The 12995-nt window shown below is 36.7% G+C and overlaps 2 protein-coding genes across 2 annotated transcripts; both read left to right on the top strand.

The window, feature by feature from the left end:
• The first annotated feature begins 4271 nt into the window (after positions 1-4271).
• LOC121035330 (olfactory receptor 8G1-like) lies at positions 4272-5237 on the top strand. Its single transcript, XM_040482852.1, has one exon. The coding sequence runs from the start codon at positions 4278-4280 to the stop codon at positions 5235-5237; it is 960 nt and encodes a 319-aa protein (XP_040338786.1). The 5' UTR covers positions 4272-4277.
• A 5703-nt stretch (positions 5238-10940) lies between these two features.
• Positions 10941-11879, top strand: LOC121035271 (putative olfactory receptor 8G3 pseudogene). Its single transcript, XM_040482805.1, has one exon. The coding sequence runs from the start codon at positions 10944-10946 to the stop codon at positions 11877-11879; it is 936 nt and encodes a 311-aa protein (XP_040338739.1). The 5' UTR covers positions 10941-10943.
• The last annotated feature ends 1116 nt before the right edge of the window (positions 11880-12995 follow it).

Genomic DNA, 12995 nt, shown 5'->3' on the forward strand with positions numbered 1-12995 from the left:
AGCTGTTCAATATCTGCAAAAACAACTAACATGTTGATAGAGACTGTATTGACTCTATAGCTCAATTTGGGGATAATTGCCTTCTTAAAAATGTTAAACCTTTTTTTTTTTTAAATGTTTTATTTATTTTTGAGACAGAGAGAGACAGAGCATGAGCAGGGGAGGGGCAGAGAGACAGGGAGACACAGAATCCAAAGCAAGCTCCAAGCTCTGAGCTATCAGCACAGAGCCCAACGTGGGGCTTGAACTCACAAACCATGAGATCATGACCTGAGCCAAAGTCAGATGCTCAACCGACTGAGCCACCCAGGTGCCCCAAAATGTTAAAGCTTTTGATTTATAAACATGGGATATCTTTTCATTCATTTAGGTCTTGCTTAATTTCTTTCAATAATGTTTTGTAATTTTCAGTGTACATGTCTTCTGTTTCTTTGTTTAATTTACTCCTAAGTATTTTATTATTTTTGATGCTATTAAACGTGGAAAAATGTTTTTGGATTATTTATTGCGAGTGTATAGAAATACAGTTGAATGTTGTATGTTGCTCTTGTATTCATCAACCTTGTTGAACTTGTTAATTACTTCTAAGATTTCTTTTGCAAATTCCTTAACATTTTCTATATGTTACATCATGTAAGTTGTGAATAGAGATAGTTCTACTTCTTCCCTTCCATTCTGGATGCGTTTTATTCCATTGTCTTCCTTGATTGATATAAATAGAATCTCCAGTATAAGGCTGAGTAGAAGTAGAGGGATGGCCATCACTGCCATGTTCCTCATCTTAGAGGATGATATTCAATCTTTTTTCCATTAAATATAACGTTAGCTGTGTTTTTTTGTGGATGCTGTTGATGTTATTTAAAATATAAAACAATATTTTTTGACAGGGCATATGCTCTTCAAATTGCATCATAACATTTTATTTTTTATTTCATTTTTCATTTTTTTAATATTTATTTATTTATTTATTTATTTGTTTGTTTATTTTTGAGATACAGAGAGACAGAACATGAGGAAGGGAGGGACAGAGAGAGTGGAGTCACAAAATCAGAAGCAGGCTCCAGGCTCTGAGCTGTCAGCACAGAGCCTGACGGGGGGGCTCGAACTCACTGACGGCAAGATCACGTGAGCCGAAGTTGGACGCTTAACCGAGTCACCCAGGTGTCCCAACATCTTTTTTTTTTTTTTTTTTTTTTTTAAATCAAGGCGGTCCTTTGAGTCATTTAAGTTTGAGAAATCTTCAGGACATTATGTTAAGTGAAGTAAGTCAGTCAGAAAAATACAAATACTGTATGATTTCACTTATGTGAGGTACGTAAAGTAGTTAAATTTATAGAAACATACAGAATAGGACTTAACAGGGCCCTAGGGAGAGAGAGAAAAGGGATTTATTTAATGGGTACAGAGTTTCAGATTTGCAAGATGAAAAATTTCTGGAGATCTGTTTCACAACAATGTGAACATATTTGACACTACTGAACTCTACACTTAAAATGGTCAAGATTGTAAATTTTATGTTATGTGATTTTTTTTTACTACAAACAAATGAGAAAATCAAAACAAATTTAATTTTGATCATTTGAATAAAAGAGAATTTTAGAGTTGTCATTATTCCTCTCAAGGGAGAGTCTGTTTCCTAAAGGAGGACAGGAGAGAAAGTTTTAGAGAAGATTTACAAACTCAAATACTTTCATGGGTCAAGTAGGTAGCAGAAGTATATAGAGGTTTTAAGTTTATAGAGAGTGGTGATTTGAAAACTGCATGTTCTGTAACATATTCTAAAGCTGTGCTATCAAGATAAAACATAGCTACTGAACTACTTCTGCCTAACTTGTTATTCCTTTTCTAGAAAGAGAGGAGAATGTGGCAGTCAAGCACTGGCCGCTGCAAGAAAGAAATTCCTTACACCATGACTTTGTAACATTCAGTTTGAAGTTGTGTTCTGCCAAAGGTATAATCACTACATTACGACAAAGCCTTTAGTAAAAATGTATTATATCCAATGGTCATGTGTTAATGGTGCTTTAAAAAAAAAAAAGGAAGAACATCGTGGGCAGTTTTATCACTTCCAGTCATTAATGGGTGGCAAAGATGGGAAAGGCCCAACAAGGAGTTATTGTTGGAAAATGTACCTAAAGACAGCAGTGAGGCAGGCTGCAGTGTGAGCTGACTCGGGAAGATTTAAGACAAAAGCTCTTTTCCCAATACAGTTTCAAGAATGGTGACCCACTGTGGCTGGTTTAGTGTCCAACTCTTGGTTTCTGCTCAGGTCATGATCTCACAGTTTGTGAGTTTAAGCCCCACATTGGGCTTTGTGCTGGCAGTGTGGATCCTGCTTGGAATCTTCTCTCTAGGCTCCTCCCCTGCTCTCTCTCTCTCTCTCTCTCTCTCTCAAAATAAATAAATAAACTTAAAAAAAAAAAGAATGATGATCCAGGTGGGGAGGGAGTATAGGAACAAATACATATATTACAAATTTCACTTTTTTTAAGTTAAATAAATTTGTATCTAAGAAGGCAAACAGTTTTACATGGTGCTATCACTAAAATCTGGATAAATAACTTTTAAAAATCACCAGTGTCCTGGTACCTAAAGATGTCTTCACCATCATAAGTGAATTCTATGCCTATAGATGAAAGTGTCAACAGTAAGAGAATGGCAGAAAACCGTTTCCTATTTAAAAACATTTGAGATATACTTTTACATAACTAAGCAATAGTTAACAAAATAGTAAGCATGTGAAAACAGTAAATTCCAAAGACTGAGATTATTTTGCTATAGAAACAATCATTAGTATTATACTAAAAAAATGTTGGAACTGGAAGACAGAATACTACATAGAAGATTAAATTTTGGCTTTATCTGTTTCCAGCCATATCTTGCACAGTGTAAACATAAATACCACAGACAGATATTTTAGTGGCAGAATGGAACCATGCTCCTAATAGTTTACATGCAACTGACAAAGGCTTTTTGTTTTTATTTATTTCATGCTGTGAACCCAGTTGGTTCCCTTTATTCATACACTATTCATTGGGCAATCCATGCATAGATAGGTAACCAGTATCAGATTCATCTCTATAGAATATTACCTAGACTCTGCTCTATTTAGAATCACTCAATAAATGTTAGTATCACTATTATGATTTTTTCTCCATCTCTTATGTTCTTTGAACTAGCATGTGTTTTGTACATGCTTTGGTTTTAGAAAGAATGGTGTTTCTGGCAGATATCAGTATTAGCTCAAGCCCATTATTATCACTTTTATTTCTCGTGGCTATTTTGAATTTTTCACCTGTACTTTTAGGAAACTATCATCCACCCCTATAATGAAAAGCCACAGAGTCTCCACTACCAAGTAACTGAAGTCCTTGAATTTTAGTTTTCTCATCTGGGAAAAATAAATCAGATACCTTTTCTAAAGTGCCTGGACAGCAAACCGTTATGTACCTAATACACAGTAATATCACCAGTCTTTTCATTTTTGTTTTTTTTTTTTTTTTTTAGTTTCTTTTTAAGTTCCAGTTAGTTAACACATTGTAATATTAGTTTCAGGTGTACAATATAGTGATTCAACAATTCCATACATCACCCGGTGCTCATCACCACACATGGACTCCTTAATCCCCATCACCTATTTAGTCAATCCCCCCCAACCCACCTCCCCTCTGGTAACCATCAGTTTGTTCTCTATAGTTAAGAGTCTGTTTCTTGGTTTACTCTTTCTCTATCTTTTTTCCCTTTGCTCATTTGTTTCTTAAATTCCATGTACGAGTGAAATCATATGATATTTGTCTTTCTCTGACTGATTTTGCTTAGTGTAATAATACTGTCTAGCTCCATCCATGTCATTGCAAATGGCAAGATTTCATTCCTTTTTATGGCTGAATTATATTCTGATATATATATATATATATATATATATATGTATATATATATATAATCTTTACATTTTTATCCATTCATCTATCAATGGACACTTGGGCTGCTTCCACAATTTGGCTAGGGTAAATAATGCTGCATAAACATAGAAGTGCATAAGACCAACTTTTACAGCATAGAACAAAAAACGGATAGTTCTAACTGATATTTATTTACATGCCCCACATTATGGAGACCTCCGCGTCTTTGAGCGCTAACATAGATCAGGAACAGACAGCACTGAAGCTACATGGCTGAAAAGACAAATTCTGTTTCATACTAAATTGCATGGTGGGACAATAAATATCTACCACAATTTTTCTTCTTCTCTTTCTACATAAAATTCCCAGAGGAAAATGACAGCAGGAAATCTTTCCACAGTGACTGAGTTCATCCTCGCTGGGTTAACAGAGAGCCCAGAAGTCCAGCTGCCCCTTTTCTTCCTCTTCCTAGGAGTCTATGTGGTCACGGTGGTGGGGAACCTGGCCATGATCACACTGATAGGGCTCAGTGCTCACCTGCACACCCCCATGTACTATTTCCTCAGCAATTTGTCCTTCATTGATCTCTGCCATTCCACTGTCATTACCCCTAAAATGCTAGTGAACTTTGTGACAGAGAGGAATTTCATCTCCTACCAAGCATGCATGACTCAACTCTACTTCTTCCTTGTTTTTGTTATATCAGAATGTCATATGTTGGCTATAATGGCATATGATCGCTATGTTGCCATCTGTAACCCATTGCTTTACAATGTCACCATGTCTTATCAGGTTTGCTCCCGGCTGGTAGTTGGGGTGTATATCATGGGCTTGACTGGTGCCTCAGCTCACACAGGCTGCATGCTAAGAGTGCTTTTCTGTAAGGCTGACAGAATCAACCATTACTTCTGTGATCTTTTCCCACTGTTGGAGCTCTCCTGCTCCAGTACTTATATCAATGAGGTGGTAGTTTTGTGCTTCAGTGCATTTAATATCCTCGCCCCCAGCCTCATGATTCTTAGCTCCTACATCTTCATCATTGCCAGCATCCTCCGCATCCGCTCCACCGAAGGTAGGTGCAAAGCCTTCAGCACCTGCAGCTCCCACATCTCAGCTGTTGCTGTTTTCTTTGGATCCGCTGCGTTCATGTACCTGCAGCCATCATCTGTGAGCTCCCTGGACCAAGGGAAAGTGTCTTCCGTGTTTTACACCATTATTGTGCCTATGCTGAACCCCCTGATCTACAGCCTGAGGAATAAAGATGTCAGAGTTGTCCTGAGTAAGATCCTTGAAAATAGAAGGAAATGGGTATTTTGCTTGAGAAAAGCTTTGTAATTCTCAGAGAAGGTTTGATAAGGAAACAATCCGGAGACAACAGTGTATGTCCACAAGTAATGAAATTGTTCATTCTACTTGATAATTTTGAAGAACAGTGCGGGAGGACTGGATTCATAGTGCCAGTCACATGGACAGCATCACCATATGATAGGGTATATTAGACATTGGCCTGGGCACCATGTGGACACGATAGCACACCAAGTGTATTGGACATAGAGTTAGAAAGCAAAGTGCATGCAAACAAAATTTGCAGAATTGGGATATCTCCTAGAAACAGGGTGCATAACAATGGTTATTTGCTAACTTAAATTGATGAAATAAGTACAATTCCTTTGATAATACTTATTGCCTTATATTTTAATATGTTTTTCAAGACTTAACTTCTACTAGTTATAGGAAAGGATGGTATATTGTAAATCAGTGTTATTAAAATATAGGGTTATTAAACTTTTAATTTTACATTTTTGGCATGAAGACTATGACTAACCACAATAGGTAACATACACTACCTGCCAGCCAAGGTCTTACCAGTAAGCTTTCCTTTCCCTCTTTTTTTTTTTTTTTTTTTTTTAATTCAAATAGAGTTGACACACAATGTTACTTCAGTTTCAGGTATAGAACATACTGATTCAACATCTCTGTACATTATTCTATGCTTGCCCCATATGTAGCTACCATCTGTCCCCATAGAATACTATTACAATACCATTAACTACATTCCATTTGCTGTGCCTTTTATTCTTGTGAGTTACTCATTCCATAACTGCAGGCCTGTACCCCCCTCTTCCCTTCATCCCTTTTTGCTCATACCCCATCCATCTCCCCTCTGGCAACTAAAAGTTTGTTCTCTGTATTTACAGGTCTGATTCTACTTTTTGTTTATTCATTTTGGTTTTTAGATTCCACATATGTGTGAAATCATATGGTATTTGTCTTTCTTGGTCTGACTTATTTCACTTAGCCTAATACCCTTTAGGTCCATCTATGTTGTTGCAAATGGCAAGATCTTTTTATGACTGTGTAATATTCCACTGTATAGATATGCTATATCATCTTTATCCACTTATGTATTGATGGACACTTGAATGGCTTCCATGGACACTTTAATGGCTATTGTAAATAATTCTGCAATACACATAAAGGTGCATATATCCTTCTGAATTAGTGTTTTGTTTCCTTTGGGTAAATATCCAGTAGTGGAATTATTGGATCATATGATATTTCTATTTTTAGCTTTTTGAGGAACCTCTATACTGTTTTCCACAGTGGCTGTACCAATTTACATTTCCACAAACAATACACAAGTGTTCCTTTTCTCCACATCTTCACCAAAACTTATTTCTTGTCTCTCTGATTTTAGTCATTCTGACAGGTATAAGATGATATTGTAGTTTTGATTTGCATTTCCCTGATGATTAATGATGTTGAGTATCTTTTCATGTGCTGTTGGCCATCTATACATCTTCTTTGGAAAAATGTCTATTCAGGTCCCCTGGCCATTTTTAATGGGATTAAACCATCGGTTTTTATTGCCAAACAAATAAAATGATTCAGTATTTATACAGAAATAAAATAATTTGTATAGCACACATATTTCTTTGCTCCTCATCATTTCTCTTTATTTTAGAAAAAAAAAATAAAGTTACCATATCTCCTTCTTACTCTAATTAGGAACTTCCCAGGGATTTATGCAATATTTAGCATATGCTTTCACTTAGGCCACAAGTTAAAATATTCCAAACATCACTGTTTTCTGAGTATATTATGAAATCTAAATACAGTTAACAGAGACCAATGAAAATAAAAATTTTCAGATCTTACATAACCAGGTTGTTTTCCCTGATTTTCTACTTTGCCCTTGTGGGAAGGGACTTCAGAAAACTTTAGTGTATGTCTTATAAATTTCCTGAAATTTTGCATTTAAAAATGGCCTGGCATGAAATTCACCAGAGCTCTAACAATATCTCTCACATCCTTGGTTCTAATGTGTAACCTAATAAGAACAATGAATAACACTTTTGTGACACTATTAAGCCCTTGAGTACCAATGGAGAAAGGGAAATTCTAATTGTTTCTTTTCCCATGAGTGGATACTTGTGGGATAAGATCCTAGTGGGAGGCCATTATCATTGTTTGCTCTTAATCAGACCTTTAACATCTATACCCAGAGTGTAAAATCCTCAGATAATATCAACCAACCTTTGCAGGGGGACAGACAGTTTTGGGCATCAGCTTCACCAGAGATCAAGATCAGTGACTAAAAACAATGGCCAAAGGAGACTTACAGGCTATGACTCCCTCAGCACTAAAGAGTCCTGCAAGGTTGGTACTCCGAACTATCCACCAGCATCGTCAGATCATTTTTCCCTTCAGAACAATGAAGAAGAAAAGTAACACGGCACTGAATTCTCTGTGAAGAAGGAAAGCTATGTCTGAATCACAGTCCTTGGATTTTAAAATCTTAGCTTTCCACTCAGGCTCCTTTCCCAGCGCACACAGAGATGTACGCAGCCATTTCATCCTCACCTGTCCTCGTTCTATTGTTCACACTTTCTCATGACCACAGGCCCCTTTGTTATCTCTCTGTCCCCTCTAGTTTAAAATTATGGCAGAAACTTTTTTGTTTACTCATTTCAACTCAGGCAGTGTGAGGGCTTTGCCGACTTAGATTGAGTCTATGTTAATATATCTCTAACCTTCCTTCATAATTTTATTAAACACATATCGATTGAGGGTCACTAGGTGCAAAGCACTGTGCTAAGTACTGTATTGATTTTACAGTCTAGTAGAGAAGGGAAACCAGTAAATAACTCATACTAATTAATATAAAGTAAGTGCTTATGTAAAACACAAGAAATGTATTCATAGGCACACACACAAAATGGTCATGTTAACTGGGGCTCTCCTACTAAACTTTTCAAATATTTTTTTAAATGTTTATTTATTTTTGAGAGACAGAGAGAAAGAGAGTGTGTGTGTGTGTGTGTGTGTGTGTGTGTGAGGCAGAGAGAGAGGGAGACAGACACAAAATCTGAAGCAGGCTCCAGGCTCTAAACCGTCAGCACAGAGCCCAAAGTGGGGCTGGAACTCATGAACCCCGAAATCATGACCTGAGCTGAAGTCTGACGTTCAATCCACTGAGCCACCCAGGTGCCTCTCTCACATTAAATTCTTAACTAAATGATCCTAACTGCTGAATAAACGTCGTAAGGTAGATGGAATGGAAGAAGAGAAAAGCTAAGGGGATATGGTGAGTAAAAACTAACAGTCTACCAAATAACTAAATAACATGTATTTGTTGGGATATAAAAAAGAAAACTTTGTTGTTATTGTTGTAAATCTTTGAATGACAAATTAGTTTTAACTTTATTTGGAGACCTTGGAAAATACTGATTAAGAGGTTACCATTCAGTAAAAAAGTTGAAAATCTCTGTATTATCATGTGTTCATGGAAAGAAACAACAAGAAGATCTGTTGAGGAAAGAAATTGGAAACTCTTATTGCCATTATGGGAATGACAGTGTTGGGCGAATGAAAAACAGAGCAGGGAGATACTTAAATAGATTACAATTGAAACAACACTGACATTGATTAAGTTCTTACCAAGACCAGGAACTGTGCTGGGGACCTCACTTTACAGGTGTCATTTAATTTAACTTTCACACGGGACAGAAATTAATGTTTTCATTTTTCAGAACATTAGAGCAAACGTAGGACTGAATTTTTTGCATCAATGGCTACTATGCTAATATCAGGACCTATTAGAAGGACACAGTCATGAAAGTTGGAATTTAAAGAGATATTCAGGGAGATTTAATCCAACCACCCATCTAAACCTTGCATCCATCAACAATATCTGCTCCGTGGCCTTTTAGGCTGTGCTCTAACATTTCTGGCTATAAGATCAGATTATGTGTGACTGTAATGTTCTCTGATGTGAAACCAGATATTTCTTCTAATAGTTTCAAGCAGGTCATTTGACTTCATTCTCTTGGAGACATATAAAATGAGTCCAATATCGAAATGGGGAGCCTGGGTGGCTCAGTCAGTTAAGCATCTGACTCTTAATTTTGACTTAGGTCATGATCTTGGCTCAGGTAATGATCTCACAGTTCATGTGTTTGAGTCCTGCACTGGGGGTCCGTGCTGACAGCACTGAGCCTGCTTGGGATTCTCTCTTTCCCTCTCTCTCTGTCCTTTCCCAATTTTAGCATTCTCTCTCTCTCTATCAAAATAAATAAATAAACTTAAAAAAATGAATCCAACATCTTTTAAATGTAGCATTATGTTGAACATTTGGCAGTAACTGTTATGTGTCACATAAATCTTTTTTTGCTAATAAATATCCTCAGTTACTTCAGCCATTCCTTAAAAGACAAGATTTCTGATACTTTTTCTGAAAATTTCCAGTTTTTCTAAATCACAGAAAGTATTGTAACCCAAATTGAAAACAATATTCCAACTGTTGCTTATTAAGAAAATAAATTTCCATTTTCTAGAATCTCTTTAAAATCTTTGCAATCTAAATGAAATATATATTAGCCTTTCTTAAAAAAATCACATTGTTGTCCCGTATTGAATTTAATCTAAAATTTGTAGTTGTATTTTGCACGTGTTCTAATAATCCATACTTCTATCATCTTTCAATTCTGTAGAGAGTACATGAGAAATACATGATAAGAAGACACCAGGGTGTTTTTCTTCCAAAACCTTTCTCATATTTTGGGAATAAGTGTAGTTTTCTGGCCTCCACCACCAACATGAAGTCCAATTAACTTAAATTATTTATAATCCTCTGCTTCTCTGGCCATAGTGATGCAATATATTACCTAAATTTTGGCCATTGTGTCACTCCCCTGGGATTAGTTGAATTTATAAACAAAGGAAGACAGTTTTCACTATGGGAGAAGTTGTTGAGGTGTAAGTATGCTATGTTCTTACCTTATGAGGCAGTAGCTTTCTTCCTGGGTGAAGGAACCCTCGACAAGCAGACTAGCAGAATTCCAGGTGGGATGGTATTGGTAGTTGCCCAGTTCTTCAGGTTTTTATTCGGAGTTCGAATTCTAGTAAGGAAAATGATTCAGGTCAAAATAACAACTTTTTACAGACTTGTGAATCCTATGTTTATTAACTGTAAAAAACAAGTTACTCTTTCTTATTTTGAATTAAATGAAAACTTAATCATTATGCCATTTGATAAGTATGACATTAATGTATACATATAGGATACCCCAAAGGATATAGGAAAGAGTCATTAGAAATAACAGTAGTTGAATTACCATATTGTAACCTGAACCGAGTTATTAGACTGCATGTTAATTAACTGGAATTTGAATAAAGACTTAAAAAAAAAGAAATAATGGTAGTAACTCTCCTACTAACTAGCTCAAAAAAAATCTAAAACTTGGTGTTTTCTGTTAAAAATTAGAAATATCTTAATTATAAGTTTCTTGAATTTTCCTCTGGTCAGCTGGAATCATAGATTGCTCTAGAGTGATGGAAGAGATTCAAGAGATACCAACATTATGAATGTCCCTTGATGAGGAATAAAATAATGATCTCCATAAAATTACTTTCTCTCTCTCTCTCTCTCTCTCTCTCTCTCTCTCTCTCTCTCACACACACACACACACACACACACACACACACACCACAAGTACACTCATTTTCTGTTTTTTAAGCTTAGAACCAGATGAGGGGATAATGGACCCTGGAAATAATTCCACAGTAACTGAGTTCATCCTCGCTGGGCTAACAGAGAAGACCGGATTCCAGCTGCCCCTTTTCTTCTTCTTCCTAGGAGTCTATGTGGTCACGGTGGTGGGGAACCTGGCCATGATCACACTGATAGGGCTCAGTGCTCACCTGCACACCCCCATGTACTATTTCCTCAGCAATCTGTCCTTCATTGATCTCTGTCATTCCACTGTCATTACCCCCAAAATGCTGGCGAACTTTGTGACTGAGAAGAACATAATTTCCTACTCAGCATGCATGACTCAGCTCTATTTCTTCCTTGTTTTTGCTATCTCAGAGTGTCACATGTTAGCTGCAATGGCTTATGACCGTTATGCTGCCATCTGCAACCCCTTGCTTTACAATGTCGTCATGTCTTCACACATCTGCTTCCGGCTCACAGTGGGAGTTTATATTTTGGGCATCGTTGGATCTACAATCCATACGCTGTTTATGATGAGGCTCCTTTTCTGCCAGAGCAATGTGATTAACCATTATTTCTGTGATCTCTTTCCACTCCTGGAGATATCCTCTTCCAGCATCTTCATCAATGAATTATTGGTCCTAGTCTTGAGTGCATTTAACATTCTGACTCCTGCCTTCACCATCCTTGCCTCCTACATCTTCATCATTGCCAGCATCCTCCGCATCCGCTCCACCGAGGGCAGGTGCAAAGCCTTCAGGACCTGCAGCTCCCACATCTCAGCTGTTGCCGTTTTCTTTGGATCCGCTGCGTTCATGTACCTGCAGCCATCATCTGTGAGCTCCCTGGACCAAGGGAAAGTGTCCTCTGTGTTTTATACCACCATCGTGCCCATGCTGAACCCCTTGATCTATAGTCTACGGAATAAGGATGTCAAATTTGCCCTGAAGAAAATTCTGGGCAGTAGAAAATGTTCATGAATAGAATCAATATCATAATGTCATATCAGAAGCAGGTCTTTCAGATTTGCTGAGATATGTAATGTGTTAGGTTTATTGTACACATTTTTGGAAATCCAATGACACTTCCCCAAAGAACACAATTCCTAAATTCCCCTCTAGGCCACTCCTGTAAACCTTATTACAGTAATTATGTGTGGAGAAATACTAAGAATGAAATCAAAGACTCTTGAGTATGAAAGGAGCCTCAGTTTATGTTTAATAATAATACACACAACAATAATAAAGATGATGATGATGATGATGAAGATAATAATTATAGCATATGTTATGACATCCTATGAAATTTGAAGTATTGTGTCAAGCATTTTAAGTAAATAACTTTATTTAATATTTATTCTGTCACAGAATGTGCTATTTTCCTTTGAAAGATGAGGATATAGAACCTTATTTGGTTTGTAGGTGCCCTGGTCCCAAACATAATAACGATCTTTCTACAAAATTGTCTCCATGGCCCACAATTTTATTCAAAGTGGTACTTTGGCCACGGATGATGGTGGATAAGTCTGGGACATCCTCGAGAATTTCTTTCTACACATATATCATCTCCAGTTCCCTATGTGACAGATGCTTTCGTATAAATAATTTCAACGTGAACTGCACTTTTATTTCATATGATACAAAGAAAATAATAAAAATCTTTCAAACCTATACAGATCAAAGACAAAACAGAGCAAACATGGAGACTCATTGTGGAATCTCTTTACAGAGTTTCACGTTATTATACTTGAAAACAACCGGTTTTGTCCTGCTCAGTTGTATCATTTTCTTGTGGTTCATGTTCTTTTCCCCAATAATTTAGAAAGAGTTGCCGTTTCATGACAATTGTCTCTTTGAGACAACTCTTCTTTCCTTTCATATTTTGTTCTTCTGTTTTTGGGCATTTAAGATCGTAACTATACATTTACATAATAGTCTAAACTGTTGTCTTTTGTCTCTTCCTGGTTCACACCATCCACATCAGTATTGTCAGATCAATGTCCTTAGGATAATGTGCTGTTATTCACCTGATATAAAAAGTTGCAGTATTTACACATAGTTTCCAAATATAAGACAAAAATAAATATCTTACCACTC

The sequence above is a fragment of the Herpailurus yagouaroundi genome, unplaced genomic scaffold, assembly GCF_014898765.1.
Source record: "Herpailurus yagouaroundi ecotype Mexico unplaced genomic scaffold, PumYag 161, whole genome shotgun sequence".
In the NCBI taxonomy this organism is placed as follows: Eukaryota; Metazoa; Chordata; class Mammalia; order Carnivora; family Felidae; genus Herpailurus; species Herpailurus yagouaroundi.